The 22,907-nt window shown below is 44.3% G+C and overlaps 1 protein-coding gene across 1 annotated transcript in view; it reads left to right on the forward strand.

The window, feature by feature from the left end:
- Window positions 1-22,907, forward strand: part of SYAP1 (synapse associated protein 1) — a 32,221-nt gene that overhangs the window by 5,294 nt on the left and 4,020 nt on the right. The window contains exons 2-6 of the mRNA XM_029240737.1: window positions 1,974-2,092; window positions 2,902-2,968; window positions 6,935-7,008; window positions 14,527-14,666; window positions 21,715-21,863. Coding sequence (XP_029096570.1) covers window positions 1,974-2,092; window positions 2,902-2,968; window positions 6,935-7,008; window positions 14,527-14,666; window positions 21,715-21,863 — 549 coding nt within the window. The remainder of the gene's footprint in view (window positions 1-1,973; window positions 2,093-2,901; window positions 2,969-6,934; window positions 7,009-14,526; window positions 14,667-21,714; window positions 21,864-22,907) is intronic.

Here is a 22,907-nt window from a genome sequence, read left to right on the forward strand (position 1 = left end):
TAATGAATAATCTAGCTCCTCTTGTTGTCTTTGAATCCTTTTTCGTTGGTTTGTTTGTTGAGAAATGGACATCCCTTGAGGGCAAGAACTGTGCTTTCTCAGGACTTCCCTGGCTGTCCAGTGGTTAGGACTCAGCACTTCCACTGCAGGGGGCCTGGGTTCAATCCCTGGTTGGGGAACTAAGATCCCACAAGCCATGTGGTGTGGCCAAAAAAAAAAAAAAAAGACGAATCTAATTCAAAAGGTATTCCTGAGAAAATCTTACAGGGAACCCTGCTCTTTTAGAAGTTTGGATTTATCTATCTGCAGAGAATATTTTTAGGAAGTAGTGTGGCTGTCTACCCGTTTTATCATACCACTCTGGGTAAATAGGCTAGTCACAACCAAAGGGAAATCAGGGATCTCCCTAAAGCTCAGCGTTTATGTCACTCCCCATTCATGCATTTAGCGAGTACTTACTGGTCACTCTCTGGGGATACACTGGTGAATCAGACAGCCTTGGGCCCTGCCCCAGTGGGGCTTAGGATGGGTCTTCAGTCTAGCTGAGAGGACACATTCACCAGGTAATGGATAGAGTGTCATAGATGTTGTTGATCTGGCACCACAGGTGGTGAGGGAACACCTCTTGGGGACACCTACGCTGGCCAAGGAGCCGGGGACCATTTCTTGAGAAGTGATGTGTAAGCAGAGGCTCACAGCATGCGTAGAGTTAGCCAGGAAAAGGAAGGGCTGATAAAAGTGTTTCAAACCAAGGAATAACATATTTGGGGCCTCCTTGGAGATACTCGAGAATTTCTTGTGGTTCTATGAGTGTAGAATAGGAGGAGGAGGATGGCAGGAATGAGCCCAGAGACAAGGAGCTTCCTGAGATAGTCACAGTGGGTGTTGATACCAGGAACAGATGAACGCCCTCAGGCGCAGTGGGAGAAAGGAGACTGTTTAATGCTAAAGGAGGTGGTAAGTGGTAGAGATGGTCCTTCGGATCAGGAGATAGTACTTCTGCTCCCAGGTAGCAGTACGAATCTCCTGATTTTCTGTGGCACCACCCATTTAATCAGGGGTGCCAGGCTCCCTGGGCCGTTCTTAGCGGGGTCTTCTCCCTGCCTGAGTGTTGTGAGTCAGCCCACCTGCCCCCTCAGCACGGGCAAGTAGCAGAGGCAAGTCTGCCCTAACTTACGGAGCATTTTCTGTGGGATGAGATTTGAAGGCCAGTTGCCTGGAGCATCCCCCACTACGATCTGCCTCAGGTCGCTTCCTGCAGCCCAGATTCTGTAGAATGTGGACTTTGAAATGATGTTTGTCTAGAAATACACCTTCATATCATAGTGCAAAAAGAGCCTTGATACAAATGTCTTTTCAGGTCTTTAGAAAAGTTAATTTTGTGTTTTCGTTTTGTCTTGTGAAGTTCGTATGTTCCAGTTTGAATTTCTTTCTATATATTTGCTTATTATTAGTGAAGAGATTTATATTAGGGCTTGCCAAGATTTCTATTTATTAAAAAATCCCCCAGATTTATCATGGGATGAGTTAATCTAGGAGAGGAGGGGCTTTTTTCCTTCTTTTTTGATCAAGAGGGAAGGAGAAAATAAAGATGGGATACTTAGGGTCTAGGAAGGAAAGAAAGTAAAAAGTAGCCTTGATCTTATTGTAAAGTAGGCGGGGAGATAACTTGCTGAGATAAGTTAGAACTAGAGACTGGAGAAGGGCAAGATAAGTTTGAAACAGCTACTGGGGTGAACTGGGGACTATGCCAGCAGTCTTTGAAAGCAATGAATTAAAGGCCCAGTATGGATGGCCTATCCACTGAGAAAGTGGAGTACTGTCAGTGCTTCTCGCTCATTGTTTCAAGTCCTCATTAACAAGGAACATGCCCTACGGTTTAAGAGTCTTACAAGCACTTATTAAGGGAGAAATCACAAATACAATAACCACTGTACTGGAATGGAGCATAGACTCTTTTTTATTCTTTGCAGACTATCTATTTAACTTTGCAACTGCTGCTACAAAAAAGATAACTGAATCAGTTGCTGAAACAGCACAAACAATAAAGAAATCAGTAGAAGAAGGAAAGATAGATGACATCATTGATAAGGTACATTTAAATATCTTTTGGAAATAGAAGTTTATGAAATTCATTAGCAGCTAATGTAATCGTCCCTTCTTCTTACGAACTTTATTAACCCACGTAGGGTATCATATTCTGATAAGTGTCACATTCTTGGGGTTTTTTCTCTCTTTTTTGTATAAAAAGTAGCTATAAGTTACCTGATTTAAATAACCTTTGTTTTTGTTTTAATATATTCTAAAATACATTGATACTTTTGGGTAATACTAAGCTTTTCATATTGTGAGTTTAATTTTCAACTATAACCATTTCAGAATACATTTATGCCTTTGTATCATTTGGGTAAGTTTTAAAAGTCCTAGAGCAATAGGAACAACCCTTTTAAGACACTAAGGGGTGAGTTTGTTCATTGTTTGCAGTGGTGGGGTACAGGCCTAGGGAATTTCATTTATGTTGGTAACTATTTGAACTAAGGAGGTCATCAGTTAAACTTTAGATAGTTTGTTATTTAGATATTTTCGTTGTGTGTACTATTTGTTAGAATGAGATTTGACCTGTCTTTTATTGTTTTATGGAATAAAACAAAAATTCAGTTTTTAACTCATTTTATTTTTGCATTTGAAAAGATCATCTGTCATAAAGGCAGCTGAACACTTAGAGCTCGGAAATGTCGAAGATCGCCTCTTATTGGGGAAGGGAAGAAGTATCACTTTTTTAGTGTCTTTGTTTGAAGAAAATGAATAAAATATCTCAAATAGACTTCACAAGTCTTGAACGTAATTCTTATCTAATAATAAGCTTTTAAAAGTAATATAACTGTATGTATTTTTTAACAGACAATTATAGGAGATTTTCAGAAGGAACAGAAAAAATTTGTTGAGGAGCAGCATACCAAAAAATCAGGTATGGTACAGGTTTATACATGACCTACTCGCCTGCCAAATTTTATTGAACACCGGTTATGTGCTAGACACCCCGCTAAGGCTCTGAGAATACAAAAATGTCTAAGTTACGCCGCCATCTTTCAGGTAGCACAAAGACTAGTGGGGACAAACCTGTAAACCTTCAGGGTTTAAAGGAAGGAAGGAAATAGTTCCTGGTGGCTATGATGGTGGGTGAGGTAGCCCTTCTGGGGAGCTGGCTCTGACAGAGAGAGAGTGAGCTTTTATTTCTTATTTTATTACAGGTCCAGCACAGTGTCTGATGTACACCTGATAGGCACTTAGCAAATGTTGGCTCCCTTCCCATTCTGTTCAGAAGAAAAAACAAAAGAGCTTTCCAGGGAAGTGACAGAGGGCTGTGAAAAGTCACGGGGAGTTTGGGAACTTACTCAATACATTTCTTTACTGACAAATGCTTATTTAAATGTTTGCAGCTGCAAGATCTCAAAATGCCTGCTTTTACTGTTTGGTGGTGTGCAGACACAAAACTGGCCTCATGTCTTTGAATTTGGCAAAAGTAGTGTAAAATACTTAAGTTTGTTTGAGCAGTACCACAGATTCAAACGGAACTAGTTAGTCCTGTGGTGAGTTCCCATCAGGCATTGTTGCTCCTAAGTACTCAAAAGAGCGAAGTAGCTCTTTGGGACAAATAAAGTACTGTACAGGTTAGCATAACTTAGTGATTCATGGGAAGCACTAAAGTTGACCCTGGCTCAGAGACTTGGTATAGTTGTTGGTGCCTCTGAGATGGGAACTGTGGAAGGAGTGGGGGTGAAAGATTTGGAGGCAGGTTCACTTTTTTTTTTTTAATTGAGCGAAAGATTCTTTAAATTCTTTAGTGTTTTACAGTTTTCAAAAGTTTCACACACTTGATTTTGTATAATCCCATAATAACCCTTTTTTTACCCCTTTCTCCTATATTGCCCCTCCCCCCTCCACTGGTAACCACTAGCTTGTTCTCTCTATCTGTGAGTCTGCTTCTTTTTTGTTATATTCACTAGTTTGTTGTATTTTTTAGATTCCACATATAAGTGATCTATAGTATTTGTCTTTCTCTGTCTGACTTATTTCACTTAGCATAATGCCCTCCAAGTCCATCCATGTTGTTGCAAATGCACAATTTCATTGTTAATGGCTGAGTAGTATTCCTGTGTGTGTGTGTGTGTGTGCGCGCGCACACACATATATGAGTATATATATATACACCACATCTTCTTTATCCATTCATGTGCTGATGGACATTTAGGTTGCTTCCATGTCTTGGCTGTTGTAAATAGCGCTGCAATGAATATAAGGGTGCATGTATCTTTTTGAATTAGTGGTTTTGTTTTTTTCAGATATATACCCAGGAATGGAATTGCTTGAGGTGCTCATTAGACATCTGGTGAGAGGAACATGTACAGAGTGAAGGAAGGGAACAAAGGTGGTATATCGGGAAAATCCATTCCTCAGTTGCACTAGCCACATTTTAAGTGCCTGATCGCTACATGGGGCTAGTGGCTCCCGTGTTGGACAGTGCAGATACAGAGCATTTCCATCACTGCAGAAAGCTCTGTTGGTCAGCACTGTTTGAAGCATGGAGGAGAATTCTGTCTGCTGATGTAGATTGTTAGTCAAGTCATGTAAAAACCATGAGAGTAGGTGAGCTTCTCAGTGAAGAGCGTGTCCAGCGTGAACAGTGCTGAGTAGAGATCTCCGGTGTTGAGGGGACGGGGAAGAATGGAAGGAGTCGGCAGTTTCTGAGAGCCTGCTGGGCACTTTATATACAACATCTCCTTTAATAAAAGGAAGGATCAGCAAGGTTAAGTAATTTGCTGAAGGTTGCTCAGCTAGTAAGTGATGAAACACATCTGCCGTTAAAACTAGTGCCCATTTACTTGAGAGAGAGAACAGCTAGGAGAGAGAAGCAATGAAAGCACAGAGAGGGAAGAATTTCAAGGACAGCAAGGTCAGGTGAGTTCCATTTACAGTGACCATGAGGAAAGGCACGTGCATCACTTCCCTTAACGGTCACAGTAACTCGCTGAAGTACTTCCTATTATTTCCATTTTCCAGATAAGGAAACTGGCCTAGGGAGAAAAGAACTAAGAAATATCCATGGGATTGGACAAGCAGGAGGTTATTGGTCACCCTAAAAAGAACCGTCTTAGAGGAACAGGGAGATGGGGGGGTGTCTCCTCCATACCAGTAGCTTTGGCCTTGGGAGGACCTCATTATTCTAGGGCAAGTGGCACGAGTAGAGGCTGCCCAAGGTGAATAGACTGAAAATGGAGACCAAAATGTTAAACAGTGTAAGAAAAAAGTTTTGAAGGGGCTTTACCCTAACTTTTTAAAAAGTATGAGAATATGTTAATTTTACCTTATAATTAACAGAATTTGGATTATAATTGCCACCATTTGCTTGTTTAGGATGAGCCAAAGAATGAACCAGATGCCTGTCCATGTGTCCGTCCATCCATCCATCCATCCATCCATGCATGCAGATAACTTTTCTATCAGTTGGTACCCAATAGGATGTGTCTTCCATTTGACTTTTGAAGAATAGTAAAAGGCACTATTTCTGCAAAAATATGAGGACCCTCTGCATTTGCTGTCTTCTGTGCTGACCACCCAGCTCCACAGCCTTAGCCATGCCCTCGGCTCAGACAGTAGAGCTGCTCAGACACACACACAGACACACACACACAGACACACACACACCACACACAGACACACACACACACCACACACCACACACACACACACACACACTCAATTCCATGGGACTCGCCTCTCCAGGTGGTTACTGTTTGTCGTGTGGCATTATAATCCTGCTGAGTTGTAATCATCTCTTTCTTGTGAGCCCCAGACGATGCAGGCTGGGTGTTAGTTGTCTTTGCATCCCCAGCTTTTTGCTTCTGAAGACTTAATGGAGGATTTGATCCCAGCCCTTTTGTTTACTGCCTCCAATTTGCCCTTTTCTTTCTTCATTTGCTTTCACTGCTGACAACCCTTTTCTCAATTCCTAAGCCCTTATCTTGCAACCTCCTTATCACCTTGTGTCATGAATCAAGTACAGTAACTTTTTATAAAGGCTTTTTATTTGGAAATAATTTCCATGTACAGAAAAATTACAATAAAAGTAGTACAGAGAACACCCGTATACCCTCCACCTAGATTGTTATAGTCCCTTTGCCTTATCATTTACGTTCTCTGTCTCACTCTGTGTCTTTTTTTTCCGTTCCATTCAGTGTGCATTTCCTAAGAAGTAGGGATATTCTCTTACATAATCACCAGTGGTACAGTTACCAGCTTTAGGAAATTTAACATTGATATAATATTCATAGTCTAATTTTGTCACTTGACCCAGCAATGTCCTTTATACATTTTCCCCCTCAGTACAGCATCCAGTCCTGGGTACAGTACTGCACTTTTTGTCATGTCTCTTAGCCTCCTATAATCTGGAACATTTTCACAGCCTTGCTTCATCTTTTATGACATTAATGTTTTTGAAGAATACTCCCCCCTCCTTTTTTTAACTAGACCATTTCTCATTTGGACTTTGTCTGATATTTCCTCGTGATTAGATTCAGATTATTCATTCTTGGCCAGAATACTACATAGATGATGTGTCCTTCTCGGGATACTGCGTCTGGAGGCCCACAATGGCCATCTCTCCCTCGTTAGTGATGTTGATTTTGGTCACCTGGTCAAAGCGTTGTCCAATGTTTCCATTGTATAATTTAAGGAATTTTTTAATCAAATGCGTACATGCCTAAGATTCATACGTTAAGTCTGAAGGCTGTGATGAGTGTTCATATTTGGAACTTATTAGTAAATTGCTAAAATGGTTATGTGGAAGCTTTCTCATTCTTTCAATCCACAGATCACAGTTTAACCCTTGTAACCTGTTCTTCTCTTTTCTTCTTTGCCATTAAAAACCTTGTAGAGGCAGCAGTACCACCATGGGTTGATAGTAATGATGAAGAAACAATTCAACAACAAATCTTGGCCCTATCAGCTGTAAGTATCTTGTGATACCCTGTATAGAAATACTTCCTTCCTATCATGACTTTATCCTTAGCAGAATGTTTTTCTTCTATACAATTTTTAAAATATTTTGAGATGTTAGGAATGTACACATCAACTTTCATCATTTTTTTCCACTGACTTTAAATTTGCTTTTTTCTTAGGTAGCTTTCTCTTATTGGAAAAGTTTAGCCTATTACACAAAATAATTCTTTCAGCCTTAAAAGGATTCTTTTATGTTATTAAGACAGTCTTTTGAGATGTGCAATCATGAAGTTTCAAGACAGCATTCTAATTGTTCTGAAAGAAATGATTGTATTCTAAATTTTCTCTTTAACTACTATATGTATTTGTCTGAAACTGAAATTGAAAGAAAGAAAATTCCAAATGCTGCACCACAAAATGTTCTCTCAGGACTTCAGAGGGAACGGAGTGATACCACCTAACAATCGTGTAGCACCTGACAGTTTCAGGAAACACTTTCTCACACATTATCTCTTTTGAGCCTCGTGGTATGCCTGTGAGGTGGGTAGGGGCTTTTGCCACCACTGTACAGGTGTGGGGACTGAGACTCTCAGATATGACCCTCACTTTTTTTTTTTTTCGTGGATGTCCGGCATATGGGATCTTAGTTCCCTGACCAGGGATCAAACCCACACCCCCTGCATTGGGAGTGCAGAGTCTTAACCGCTGGACCGCCAGGGAAGTCCCTGACCCTGAGTTCTTACCTGTGTCTCCACTGGGCTGTGAACTCTCAGCAGAGGCTGACTTTGGTCTCTGTCCTCAGCATCCAGCACCCCACCTGGCGTGGGACGCAGTGAATAAGGCTTTTTACTATATCAGTGGTTTTCAAGCTTTATTTTTAACCCACTCTTTTTTTTTTCTTTTTTTTTAACCAAAGTCAGAAATGGAACCTTGGTCTAGAAAACAAACAAGTGTAGAGCTGGGCTTTTCCTCCCTTCCAGTGCCCCAGGGCACTTTAAGGTTTTCTTCTTCCCATTAGTAAATCCTTAAAGGCCTAAGCATCCAATTCCAGGTTCATTGTGGACACCATGTATTTTGTTTACCATGTTACAGCCAAACTTGACACTGACATCACACACCGATTATTTATCCCCAGAAGGAAATTTTGACAGTGAGACTCGGTGTCATTTGAGGGTAAATGTCAGATACCAACCAAGTCCCCATAACTCCTCTGTCCCCCATACCTGTCCCTCTCCTCATCTTCTACATCTCAGAATAAAAGACTCCAGTTATCCACCAATTTTTTCTAAAGGAGTCTTCCTTGAGTCCTGCCTCCCCCCCGCCCCCATCCTGACAGTGCTGTGTTCAGAGCATAGCTCTAGTCCACTTCACTGCTGTCACCATGGTCCTGGTGCTATCGTCTTCTGCCCAAGGCATCCCATCCCGACTGTTGTCCCATCCTTGTCCCTCTCCAGTACAAGTGCATCTCAGCAGCCAGAGGGGTCCATTTATGGTGAACACACTTCGTGTCACTCTCCTACACAGACCCTTTTAGTGGCGTCTCATCTCTTGTAGACTAAGATCTAAACTCCGTCCGCTGGCTTCTAAGGCCCCTGGCTTTGCCCACTGCTCCCTCGTGCCCCACTGGCCTGAGTGCCAACCCTCCAGCCACTGTTGCTTTCTGATGTACAACTAGATCAGCTTTGTCCTGCTTTAGTACCTTGAACTTGCTGTCCCTTCTTCCTGGAACCTCACCCTGCACCATTCCACAAGATCTCAGCTCAGATGACATCTCCTAGAGGCCTTCCGTCAGCACGCTTTCAGCCCTGCACGCCCAGGTACAGCAGCGCAGAGCCCTGGCAGTCTAAACCCTTGTGTCTCTCCGCGCTCCACCGCCCCCAGCTGGAATGTAAGTGCCGTGAAGGCAGGGACTCCATCTGTGCTGTGCCCTGCTGAGCAGGTGGCGTGGAGCCCGGAGCATAGCAGGTGCCAAATGGTCATCTGCTGAATAAATGATGCAATAAACGTTGCACCCAGGCACGCCTACAAGAGAGCTTCCGAGATTTCGGCATGACCCAGAGGCTTCGAAACAGTCTTCAATCCATCCTTTATGGTGGCTGCTGAATGTGTTAAGGAATAGATTCAATTGCTGTAATAGATCTAAAAACACAGTAGGTTAAATGAGCTGTGAGTTTCTCTCCCTCCCTCCCTCCTTCCCCTTCACAGTCAGTCCAGAGGTAGGTGGTCTCAGTAGGTGTGCTTTGCTCAACGAAGTCACTTAGAGACCTAAGTTCTTCTTGTCTTACTCCCAAGCAGCCCCTAGGACATGGTGTGCATGACTGTGTTCCAGCCTGTGGGAAGTGGGAAAGAGGTGGCTGTACCAGACCACCTGAAGGATGAGACCCGCAAACTGCACTTATCACTCGGGCACACACCCCTTTGACAACTTAGACACACAGCCACTCCTGTACTCCAGGGAGCCTGGAAATCCGGTCTCTGGCTGTGTGGCCACATGGCCAGCTGGAACTCAGAGTTGTGATCCTGAAAGAAAGGAAGGTAGAAATGGATACTGGAAGACGGTTAGCAGTCTCTGCCGGAGTTGCCTGACATTCTCTAACTTACCAGGCACTAGTTTGGGACACTTCAGAGTGTATAGCAGAGTAACCCTTTAAGCTGTTTATATTGGAGGACCACATAGGGCCACGTAATACATGAAAAGAAGTTGATAGTACATTTGTCATTAGAGACTTGTGAGAACTCAATTCAGCAGAGCGAATTTAGTAACTGCTGTAGGCCAAGCCTTCTCCTAGGACTCGAGATAAATGAGATCCACCCTGCAGGAGCCCGTAGGCTTGCTAGAGAGCTGCTCGATGAACGCACATACAGGATTATTCCCTGGAATGAGGAATGTAATACAGGACGCTAAGGACGTGCAGCGAGAGGAACATCTCATTTATTGTGGAGCGGGAAAAGGATGGTCCCAAGGAAGCTTCCCAGAAGTGACGGCACTGGAGCTGAGTTGAGTCTTAGGAGAGTGTGTGGATGTTTGGGGGACGTGAGGCCGGGTTTGGCGTGAAGGTAGGGGGTATCGCGAGCATTTGTGTTTGACTGGACTGTAGGGTGCAGGTGAAGAAGTAGATAGGCAGAGGTCATGAGGACCTTATCATACCATTCTGATAAGTTTAGGTTTTATTTTTATTTTTATTTTTTTTTTGCGGTATGCGGGCCTCTCACTGTTGTGGCCTCTCCCGCCGCGGAGCACAGGCTCCGGACACACAGGCCCAGCGGCCACGGCCCACGGGCCCTGCCGCTCCACGGCATGTGGGATCTTCCCGGACCGGGGCACGAACCCGCATCCCCTGCATCGGCAGGCGGACTCTCAACCACTGCGCCACCAGGGAAGCCGTAGGTTTTATCTTAAAGGCAGCAAGGAGTCATTGAAGGATTGTAGTCATAGGTAAAATATGTTTCTTGGCGGGGGGAGAAATGGGACTGGAGACAGGTGCCCATTAGGAGGCCGGTGTAGAAACCCAGGTGAAACATGATTGGGACAACTTCAGGCTTTGAAATGTTTATTTTGGAAGGTAAAATAACTAAAAATCCATTGAGGGGGAATTCCCTGGCGGTCCAGTGGTTAGGACTCCACGCTTTCACTGCCGAGGGCCCGGGTTTGATCCCTGGTTGGGGAACTAAGATCCCACAAGCTGTGTGGCACAGCCAAAAAATAATAATAATAAAATAAAATCCATTTAGGCTCAGAATTGTTCTTGCCTTATTAATGTAGGAATTATCAGAAACCAAAAATATTGTCAAAATCCAATATGAGCAAAATGAGATGAAACTGACGCTGTTAGTAGCAGTATAAGCTGCTGCCATCTTCTGTGTCAAAATAATCATGCTGTTGGATTAGGAATCCCACTTCCAGGAATTCAGTCTGAAAAGATCACCTTAGAAGGGAATAAAAAGTGTAAAGTGATGTTACTGGCACGGCTCTCTATAAGGAAAGATTAGAACCAATCCAAATGACTACTGAAGTGGGCCTGGTTAAGTAAATTATGGCTCATTCAGGGTAGACATAGCAACATTGGAGATGGAAAGACGTTCACGACTCTTGAGTGGAAAGGAAAAACAGATGTTGTATTCACACAGACACGTGCGTGTTTGCAGAGAGACACGCATCCGGGAGGGTGTTTGAGGAAATATCTTACTACGGTTGTCTGTGGGTATTGGGATTTTTGACTGTGTTTTTCTTTGGTGTTCTGAATTTTCAAAAAATGGATGTGTATCATATTTACAAACAAAAAAGCTGTTTAAGAAAAAAAAAGAAATCGAATAACAACAATCAGTCTTAATTGTTTGAGTGATCCAAAACAACAGCCTTTTGCCTTGATTATGCTCAGTCTGTGGGAAACGGGGTGTTTTGGAGACATTCCTTTATATGTTAATCAGTGTGAGTCCTGCTCCATCTCAGAGGAGTTCAAAACCATCCTCGTTCCCTAGGAAATTTGCCTAATCCAGGAAAGCTTTGTTTGCCCTTGGATCTTTCATTTTGTTTACTTCTGGACTAACTGAAGAGAACTGGTCCAAGAGAAACACGGACTCTGTCAGAGCTCTTCCAGGTTGGGCATAGTAGGTACTGGTGTGCTGGAGATTCACAGTGCTGCCCACTCAGAATGTCCACATTATGTACTGACCATGCAGTCATGGGCCATATGAGGGTCTTCTGTGATGGGGATGTTTTCTCTAACACAGTCTTGGGTTGGATTTCTTTTTTTTTTTCTTTGGCCACACTGCACAGCTTGTGGGATCTTAGTTCCCCAACCAGGGATTGAACTCAGGCCCCACAAGCACTGAGTCGTAACCACTGGACCTCCAGGGAATTCCTGGATTTCTTTTTAATGAGACTCCAGTTTTAATATATTAATGATAAAATGTTTGTATGATGCGTTTTATTTTGTCACTGTGTTGACTGTACCTCTTAATGGATTGTGAATTCACTAACCCTTAGTTTAAAGTATCTTAACATAAGCCTGAGTGCAGCAGCATGAAGAATAATTCACTTGGGACTTCCCTGGTGGCACAGTGGTTAAGAATCTGCCTGCCAATGCAGGGGACACAGGTTTGAGCCCTGGTCCGGGAAGATCCCACACGCCATGGAGCAACTAAGCCTGTGCACCACAACTACTGAGTCTGCGCTCTGGAGCCCGTGAGCCACAACTACTGAGCCTGGGCACCTAGAGCCCATGCTCCGCAACAAGAGAAGCCACTACAAGGAGAAGCCCGTGAGCTGCAACAAAGAGTAGCCCCCGCTCACCGCAACTAGAGAAAGCCCGCCCGCAGCAACGAAGACCCAACGCAGCCAAAAATAGTAGCTCTATTTTTAGTTTTTTGAGAAACCTCTATACTGTTTTCCACAGTGGCTGCACCAATTTACATTCCCATCAGCAGTGTACGAGGGTTCCCTTTTTTCCATATCCTTTCCAACGGTATTTGTGGTCATTTTGATGAAAGCTATTCTGACAGGTGTGAGTTGATATCTCATTGTGATTTTGATTTGCATTTCTCTGATGATTAGCGATAATGAGCATCTTTTCATGTGCCTGTTGGCCATCTCTATGTCTTCTTTGGAAAAATGTCTGTTCAGGTCTTCTGCCCATTTTTTAATATATTGCAAATATTTTCTCCCATTCAGTAGGTTGTCTTTTCATTTTGTGAATGGTTTTCTTTGCTGTGCAAAAGCTTTTAAGTTTAATTAGGTCCCATTTGTTTATTTTTGCTCCTGTTTCCTTTGCCTTAGGAGACAGATCCAAAAGTATTGCTACGGTTTATGTCAAAGACTGTTCTGCCTGTGTTCTCTTCTAGGAGTTTTAGGGTTTAATGGTCTTACATTTAGGTCTTTAATCCATTTTGAGTTTATTGTTGTATATGGTATGAGGAAGTATTCTAATTTCATTCTTTTACATGTGGCTATCCATTTTTCCTAGCACCATTTATTTATTGATTGATTGATTTTTGGCTGCGTTGGGTCTTCATTGCTGTGCACGGGCTCTCTCTAGTTGCGGTGAGCAGGGGCCAGTCTTCGTTGCAGTGCACGAGCCTCTCATTGCGGTGGCTTCTTTTTGTTGCGGAGCACAGGCTCTAGGCGCGCGGGCCTCAGCAGTTGCAGCGCACAGGCTCAGTAGTTGTGTCTCGTGGGCTCTAGAGCTCAGGCTCAGTAGTTGGGGCGCATGGGCTTAGTTGCTCCACGGAATGTGGGATCTTCCCAGACCAGGGCTCGAACCCATGTCCCCTGTGTTGGCAGGTGGATTCTTAACCACTGCGCCACCAGGGAAGTCCCCCCGGCACCATTTATTGAAGAGACTGTCTTTTCCAATTGTATATTCTTGCCTCCTTTGTCATAGATTAATTGACCATAAGTGCATGGGTTTATTTCTGGGTTCTCTATTCTGTTCCATTGATCTAGATGTCTGTTTTTGTACCAGTACCATACTGTTTTGATGACTGTAGCTTTGTAATATGGTCTAAAGTCAGGGAGCATGAGCCAGCTCTGTTCTTCTTTCTCAAGATTGCTTTGGCCATTTAGGGTCTTTTGTGTTTCTGTACAAATTTTAGAATTATTTGTTCTAGTTGTGCAGAAAATGCCATTGGTATTTTGATAGGGATTGCATTAAATCTGTAGATTGCCTTGGGTAGTATGGTTATTTTAACAATATTAATTCTTCTAATCCATGAACATGGTATGTCTTTCCATCTGTGTCGTTTTCAGTTTCTTTCATCATTGTCTTATAGTTTTCCAAGTACAGGTCTTTTACCTCCTTAGTTATGAGATTTGTTCCTAGGTATTTGTTTCATTTTGATGTGATGGTAAATGGGATTGTTTTCTTAATTTCTCCTTCTGATATTTCATTGTTAGTGTATAGAAATGCAACAGATTTCTGTATATTAATTTTGTATCCTGCAACTTTACCAGATTCATTGATGAGCTCTAGTAGTTTTTTGGTGGCATCTTTAGGATTTTCTATGTATAGTATCATGTCATCTGCCAACAGTGACAGTTTTACTTCTTCCTTTCCAATTTGGATTCCTTTCATTTCTTTTTCTTGTCTGATTGGCAAAAAATGCCCTGGGAATGCAGTGGTGACTGAGAAAGACCCAGTGCCGCTTCTCCGCAGATCATGGCCAGGCAGGGGAAAGTCTCATTGTTGGTTCCCTTGCCGAACCTTGGCTGAACACTTGCCACCCTGCCCAAAGGGCCGTTTGGGCAGGGCGGCTCAGTAGCCGTGGGCCAGGTGGCTTCCCCCAGAAGACTCCTCAGCCTCGGGCCTGGCTGTAGGCCTCCCACGATGCTCTCTCCAGTTGAAACTGTTAAAGAATATATGAAAGGATTGGTCATTCTCCACTCTCTCTAAGGCAGGCAGGTTAATGACAGCTCAGTGTACTTTGCGGCTGAAGCATTTAGGAGAATTCAGTGTGTCAGATCACTGGTGTGTTATTACTTATTAATTGCAGTCTATGGTTTTCCCCATGTTTTTCCTCTTTTTTTGAAAGGACAAGAGGAACTTCCTTCGTGACCCTCCAGCCGGCGTGCAGTTTAACTTTGACTTTGATCAGATGTACCCTGTCGCCCTGGTCATGCTCCAAGAGGATGAGCTCCTGAGCAGGATGAGATTTGCCCTTGTTCCTAAACTGTAAGCAGTGGGATCTCGAGCTGGAGTGGCATGTATGGCCCTGGTCATGTACCGGGTATCGGAGAAGAAGCATGGGATGGGGGCCAGGATGCTCTCAGACGCTCTTTGTGAAAAGGGACTCTGCGGCCCTTCAGCAGCACCCTCCCAACCCCACCCCCCACATAGGGTGCCATAGAATCAAAACTCAGGGTGGACTTTTTGGGAATTTTGGGGTCCAGATGACATGTGCTCTTTTATCCCCAGTTAGAAGGTAGAACAAATTTTCCTATAAAAACAGCAGAAGTGCCCATGCCCTCCTGAATAAAATTAAGGTCTCCCGAGGCCCATCAGGACCTGGCCGCTGCCTTTTCTCCACTCAGGCTCTGCTCTCTGGCAGCAGCAGTCTTGTTCTGCTTCCCACCCGAGGCTTCTCCCTCTGCAGATCTCTGCTTGTCCATTAAGCTTCAGCACATGCATCCTGACTTCTGTGACATGACCATCAGCAGAGGCCACCTCCCTTCCCCTCTGCCACCATGGGTTCTTCCTCACCTTTTCTAATTCCAGTGCCTTCTTTTGAATCTGCCCCATTTTTAAAGTCAGCGGTCTTTGGTGTTCCCTGACTGTTCCTGTTTTATGACTCTCTCTTCTTGTTGTATGATGTTATATTACTGTTCTCTGAGAACATGAAGTCTGACTTTCTTGAGATACCCTTTTCGCTGTGCTCTTTCCCTGCATCTTGGATTTGGGCTGGCTCTGTGGTTCATGCTGCAGGCTTTTCTTACCCGTCCTTTGGGACTGTGTGCTCACCAGGGCCATTTGGGCAGAGCGGCTCCGTAGCCCTGGGCCGGGTGGCTTCCCCCAGAGGACTCCTCGGCCTCCAGCCTGGCTGTAGGCCAAACAATGGGGAGAGCCTGAGCCCTGCGGCTTCAGTACAGCCATGTGCCCCCGTTCTCAGCTGTACCGACTGTCCCTGAGTGCAGAGTCCTGGGCTCCCAGTCTCTGCTGTGCGGAAGTTCAGTCCCTGGCTGTCTCACTGCTCCTTGGGGCCTCGGCACCAGCCTTCAGAGCCGCCTGGTGCCTCCTGCCCCCACGGGATGCCTTTGAGAGAAGAGTGGCAAAGCTCTGGGGTCAGATGCGCTCCCGCAACTCGAAAACCATTCGAATCACCCCAAGCCGCACGTTGGGCTCTCTGCTGGTTTCTCAGGACTGTCCAGAGGCCCTGAGGCGCTTGGACATGTGGCCTGGGGTGCTCGTGGCAGGCATGTAGTTTTGGTTATTGCCAATTCTGCATTCCCTCTCGCTGCTGACAGTAATTTTAGATTTCTTTTAAGCTTTGGAGAATTGATATTTGGCAAATAGTATTTTTGTTTTGTCACCAGTTACGAAAACTGCCCATTGAGTAATATAATTCCAGTTTCCTACTGCTTATTCTGTTAGGGAAGATTTAGAAATTAGGGTTATTTTTTATGAGTGTTTATCTGTTAGGAATATTTACTGAAGTATTTATGGATGAAAGGACATGATGCCTGGCATTGCCTTAAAATATTCCAACCCCACCCAAAGAAAAGCATTTATGCAGGGGAAAGGGGCATAGGTTTTGAAACGTGGTTGGCAGAATGCTGGTAAGTGTTGAAGTTAGGTCACAGGTACATGAGGGTTCATTGTTCTAGTCTATCTACTTTTGTTGAAATTTCCATATTAAAACAAAACAAAAATGAGCCATCACATACAAATATAAGACTTCTGGACTTTTCCTTCCGGACATACAGAAGTACAACCTTTATCATTTGGGACATTTTTTCTTTTTTTTTTTTAAAATTAATTTATTTCTTTTTTTTGGCTGTATTGGGTCTTCGTTGCTGTGTACGGGCTTTCTCTAGTTGTGGCAAGTGGGGGCTACTCTTCCTTGTGGTGTGCAGGCTTCTCATTGCGGTGGCTTCTCTTGTTGCAGAGCACGGTCTCTAGGCATGGGCTTCAGTAGTTTTGGCACGTGGGCTCAGTAGTTGTGGCTCGTGGGCTCTAGAGCATAGGCTCAGTGGTTGTGGCACACGGGCTTAGCTGCTCTACGGCATGTGGGATATTCCAGGACTAGGGCTCGAACCCCTGTCCCATGCACTGGCAGGCAGATTCTTAACCATTGAGCCACCAGGGAAGCCTTGGGACACTTTTTCTGAGTAGAAGCCATCATTAACCAGGAACAATTTAGAAAACAAAACAAACACTTGCTCTGTATTTCAAAATGCCTTTTAGTGTGTTAGCACTTCCCTGTGACAGCAGTGCTAGCACGAGACAAGGCCCTGCTGGTGTCACAGGGGCACCCTCTGAGGCCTTCCCGCTGATGACAGTAGGGAAGTCACAAGTCTTTCCAACCTCAAGCTGTGACGTGCCCATTGTTTCCCAGAAGGTGTTCACAGCATACGAATACTTTAAAATAGTCCATGAAGGTATATGTGGTCAGATTAACGTTTGGGTGTTGCTACAGCCGATGGATTTCTTTATCATAGGACTTCTCAGAAGCTTTAGTATGTCATCTGCTTTGTGACTCTCTCTGTAGGGCAACCGAATATCTCTGCAGTGTGCCTGCGATCTCTTCCTCTTACATCAAGAGGGAGAGACTCTGGAAAAGAAAACAGTCCAGATGTTATTAAGAGAGCAAACATTGCCCATGATCACTGTAGAGAGATAGTATTCCTGTTTCATTTTGGACATTTCATAGAGGTCAGAATTAAAACTGACCTTGAGGGCTTCCCTGGTGGTGCAGTGGTTAAGAATCTGCCTGCCAATGCAAGGGACACGGGTTCGAGCCCTGGTCTGGGAAGATCCCACATGCAGTGGAGCAACTAAGCCTGTGCATCACAGCTACTGAGCCTGCGCTCTAGAGCCTGCGAGCCACAACTACTGAGCCCTCATGCCACAGCTACTGGGCCTGCGTGCCTAGAGCCCATGCTCCGCAACAAGAGAGGCCACTGCAATGAGAAGCCCACACACCGCAACGAAGAGTAACCCCCGCTGTCCGCAACTAGAGAAAGCCCGCACACAGCAACAAAGGCCCAATGCAGCCAAAAATAAATAAATAAATTTATTTTTTTTTAAAAACCTGACCTTGAAAATATTCAGGCAGCCCACTACCTCCTGGGAAGGCTAATCTCAGTTTTGTATAGCTGTGATGTTAGGGTTTAAGACCCTTGAACGTATCTGGGTAAACAGTCAATCCTAGTTCCTTCATTTGGTCCCCAGGTGTCCTAGTCTCTGTACCCCCTCACCATCCAGGGCATTAACCTGTGAAAGTGAGTTCCCCTAAGTGAGTATGATGTGCTGTCTCATGGCAGAACAGCACACCGTAGTGTGTCATGTTGCCTTTTTTTTTTTTTTTTTTGCGGTACGCGGGCCTCTCACCGTTGTGGCCTCTCCCGTTGCGGAGCACAGGCTCCGAACGCGCAGGCTCAGCGGCATGTGGGATCTTCCCGGACCAGGGCACGAACCCGTGTCTCCTGCATCAGCAGGCGGACTCTTGACCACTGCGCCACCAGGGAAGCCCTGTCATGTTGCTTTTTAATGCAGCCTAAGATTTCCTTAACTCTTCTAGCAGCTGCAGTGTACTACTGTTTGCACAACTAAACTTGTGGTCGTCTTTGACCCTTTATGAACCATTGTTAAGTCAGGTCTCCCTCCTGTGATCTACTTCCAAGAGAAAAAGACAGTTATGGGAATTCCCTGGCAGTCCAGTGGTTAGGACTCAGCACTTTCACTACCTGCGTTCAATCCCTGGTCAGGGAACTAAGATCCCAAAAGCCATGGCGCAGCCAAAAGAAAGAAAGAAAGAAAGAAAAAGACAGTTATGAGGCCTCATGATTATGGGAAGTGCTGCTGGGCACATAGTAAGAACTTAACAAGTAAGAGGTCATTTTTCCTGTGACCATCTGTTTTGGCCAACAACTTGTCTTATTCATCCCTGAATCCCCCCAGTACCTAGCATAAGGCCTGATGCATGTGGCATTCGGTAAATATTGGTGGAATTAATGAAAGAAAAGATGAGTTGTATCTAGCTGCCTATCATCTTGTTACCTGACCTAGCTTGTGTAGATAATCGTGCATTTTGCTTCTGTCACTTAGAAAGCTAGCTCCCTGACCCAGCTTCACCATTCTTAGATGTGACAACAACGTGTTCTGATGTCCTATCTAAGGCCAGCCCTGTCCTCATTCACAAACCTGAGTCTCAGTATTTTTTTTCTGTTCTCACTGGTTTTCTTCTACTCCTTCAAAGTCTTTTTCTGTCATGCTTTCTTTCTCGACTTTCTCGGCTTTCCTTCTCGACTTTCTCGACTTTCCCTTCCATTCTAAGAACCTGCATCCCTTCTATTAAACCAGGGGGTAGAGAGGCATTCTCCTACCCTTTTGTCCTCTCTACTAGCAAAGCATTTTTAGAACATAAAATGAGGCACAAAAAAAAAATCCACACGTCCTCCGCAGGTCACCAAAGCTGTTCCTTGGCTGTCCTTGTTTTGTATTGTTGTTGTTGTGGGAGGGGATGTTTTTTGTTGAGTCATGTTTTGTCTTCCACCTTGGAGATTTTTACTTAATTACTCAGGTGAGCACAGTCATCAGTGTTTTTTTTATTATTTTGAAACAATCAGAAACTTATGGAAGGGTGGCAAGTACAGTATAAAGAACTTTTTTAATGAATCCTTTGAGATCTGATACCCCATCACCCCTGAAGCTTTAGTGTGTATTTCCTACAAACAGAGATTTCCTACATAATCAGAATGTAACTATCCCAATCAGGAAATGGTCACTTAATGCCTTATTACTGTCTAATTCTCAGACCCTGTTCAGGTTTTACCATTTGTCCCAATAATATCCTTTTTAGCAAAAGGATCCACTTCAGACTCACATGTTGCATTTACAGTAGTTTTAGTGTCTCATCAGAGTCTCCTTGAGTCTGTTGCATCCTGTCAGGCGGCACGTATTGCCATTTTGTTCCACTACTGTCCACACTTTGGTCACTTGATGAAAGTGGTGTCTGCCAGCCTTCTTAACTATAAAGTTACTCCTTTCCTCTATGAAATTAATAACTATTTTCTGGGGAGGTACTTTGAAGTTCTGTGAATATCTCATTTCTCCTCAAATTTTCCATGGATTCATGTATTTATGTATATCTCTGTGGACTCATGGTCCTGTTTTATGCAATGGTTATAATCCACTGCTATCGTTATTTATTTTGATGCTCACATCATCACGTATTTGCCAGTGGAAGCCTGTTCAGGCTGGCTTCTGTGTCCTTTTGACTCATCCCCATCATTTTTTTAAAAATTTATTATTTATTTATTTATTGTTGGCTGTGTTGGGTATTCGTTGCCGCACGCGGGCTTTCTCTAGTTGCAGCGAGCGGGGGTTACTCTTCGTTGCGGTGCACGGGCTTCTCATGGCAGTGGCTTCTCGTTGTGGAGCTCGGGCTCTAGGCGTACGGGCTTCACTAGTTGTGGCACGTGGGCTCAGTAGTTGTGGCTCGCAGGCTTAGTTGCTCTGCGGCATGTGGGATCTTCCAGGACCAGGGCTCGAACCCACGTCCCTTGCATTGGCAGGCGGATTCTTTTTTTTTTTTTTTTAATTTATTTATTTATTTTTGGCTGTGTTGGGTGTTCGTTGCTGCGTGTGGGCTTTTCTCCAGTTGCAGCGAGCGGGGGCTACTCTTCGTTGCGGTGTGCGGGCTTCTCATTGCGGTGGCTTGTCTTGTTGCAGAACACAGGCTCTAGGTACGCAGGCTTCAGTAGCTGTGGCACATGGACTCAGTAGCTGTGGCTTTTGGGCTCTAGAGCGCAGGCTCAGTAGTTGTGGCTCGCAGGCTTAGTTGCTCCGCACCACGTGGAGTCTTCCCGGACCAAGGCTTGAACCCGTGTCTCCTGCATTGGCAGGCGGATTCTTAACCACTGCGCCACCAGGGAAGTCTCCCTATCATTTTTTGAGCCCTTCCTTTCTGGCATGAGATAGTCCTCCAGGCTCACCGTGTTCTTCCCCTGCTGTAACCCTAGAATTGGCCATTTATCCAAGGAGTTCTGGTTCCTTTTAGTGGAAAGTGGTGTTTAGAAACCAAAGTCTAAGCATTAGGCATGCTCATGGTTTTTGGGGTGTCACTCCTCCTTGGCCCACTCAGTCGACAGAGCTAGTGTGCTCATATACACACACATGGACTTGTTTGCATCTCTCTCAAATGAAAACCATGTGTTCACAGTGATACTTCACAACAGGGATCATTCTAGAGTTTTCTCTTTCCATGATTGTAACTCCCTTTTCTGATGGGGAGAAACCTGGTTTCCACTATCCTTAATATTTTTCCTTAAGCAATCAATCCCCTTGCGAGTGACCAATCTTCCTTTTGCACCACCGCCCACTCCCGAGCTCAGACACCCTCCTCTCTCTGCTCAGGCTCTCGCTCTCCATTCCAGGCCGCCCCCGTATGGATACTTACCTTACCCCTCTTGGGCACCAACGCCCCACCCCAGGTGACTCTAATGTGCAGCCAAGTTTGAGAACCACTGAGAGTTCTCAGGTTGAACTGCACTTCAGTCTTTTTTTTATCAACCATCTTCCACCTCATTGCTAACTGTTACTGATTGCTAGTTATTTGCAAGCTACCAGACATTTCCTCTCATGAAGAGCAACACCCACAATACTTTATTCTCACTGCTTGAAAGCGTTTAATCCTTCGGTAAACAGCAGACAGGTGGTGGAGCCCCGGCTCTGCTTCCGTCTCCCAGGTTGCTCATGGTGCTTTGAAAGCAGTACCCTGTTTTCCTCTGCTGAGGGCAGTGTTGGTATTAAAATACCAAAAAACACTGAGGTTTCATTAGTGTTCTATAAACTTGTCTTTTGCTGCTGTGGAGAAGATAGCTATTCTCTTTATCCTGTTATTCAGCTTTCAATTCAAAATCCAATGAGAATTTCATTTGAGCCTCATTCAGATTTGAAAATGTCCCTAAAAGTCATCTGTTCCCATCTGCACTGCAACAGCTAAACCCTGCACACACTTTATGCATGCCTTCTCAAATGTGTTGTTGTTTATCTTTGAAAGTGTGAAGGAAGAAGTGTTTTGGAGGAACTACTTTTACCGCGTCTCCCTGATTAAGCAGTCAGCCCAGCTCACGGCTCTGGCGGCCCAGCAGCAGGCTGCCGGGAAGGAGGAGAAGGGCCACGGCAGAGAGGATGAGTTGCCACTGACAGGTATATTCAGAGAAGATGTCACTCTGTGGGAAAAAAACAAAAGAGTTACTTTTAAAATATTCTTCATTTAGAGATTCTCATGAGCTTGTCATCGTGTGTATACCAGAAATGTCATCGTCATCTTAGGGAAAGTTCTTTTCTTTCCAGAGAAAATGCTCATTCTTCCCTTGTTGCCCTCTCTCTGACCCTGCTCACCGTCTTCCCCCAGCTTTCTTTTACTTTGCTGTCTTTCTCTCGTTCTTCGGGTTTTTTATTTCTTTTTATTTCTCCCTCCGTCACCAGTCGTCTTCCCATCTCTTTCCTTGCCCTTTTTATACCTTCTGTTCTCCGCTGACTCGGTTCCCTGCTCTGCTTCATTTCTCAGTCTTCCATTCAGCCTGCTCATTTCCCCAGTACTCCAGTCTGCAGAACGGAGCTAAGATATCCAGCCTGGAGCTAGACACGAGTCACTTACACATGTGACTCTTCCTTATTCTGACAGTTTTACCCCTGGTTTTGGGGGAAAGTGGTTTATAATATCGGCAGTGATTTAATACCTATAATAAAAGTTGAAACAAGATATGTATTTTGTGTCACATTTTTAACGTTTAATGAACACCTGCTGTGTATAGGTACCCGTTATAACTGGAGACTTATCCGTTCATGGAATTTTACATGATTACCCAAAACAATGTGGCCTAAGGCACAGGTTGTACGGACCACTAGGAAGGTACCTGCCGCTGCATTTAGGGTCAGAGGAATGTAATGAATCTGCTCTACACAGTACCATTTGGCATTTTGCATGTAGATGTTAATATGAATCCCAGGTGTCTCTCATTCTTTAGTATTCCTTCTTTATTACTTTTATTGGAAAATGCCATTTTAACCAATACTGCCCATGTATCAAGATGGGCTTAAGACAGGATTCAGTAAAGCCCGTCTGTGGTTAGGTTGAGAAGATAGAAGATGCAGCCTGTGAGGAAGAGGAGCCACTGTGCCTGAGCGTTACATTTTACTTTGTGAGAAAAGGAAAACTTGATAAATAACTTCATTCTCATTATCCTA

Source organism: Monodon monoceros, unplaced genomic scaffold, assembly GCF_005190385.1.
Source record: "Monodon monoceros isolate NGI ecotype Baffin Bay Population unplaced genomic scaffold, NGI_Narwhal_1 Super_Scaffold_22, whole genome shotgun sequence".
Lineage (NCBI taxonomy): Eukaryota > Metazoa > Chordata > Mammalia > Artiodactyla > Monodontidae > Monodon > Monodon monoceros.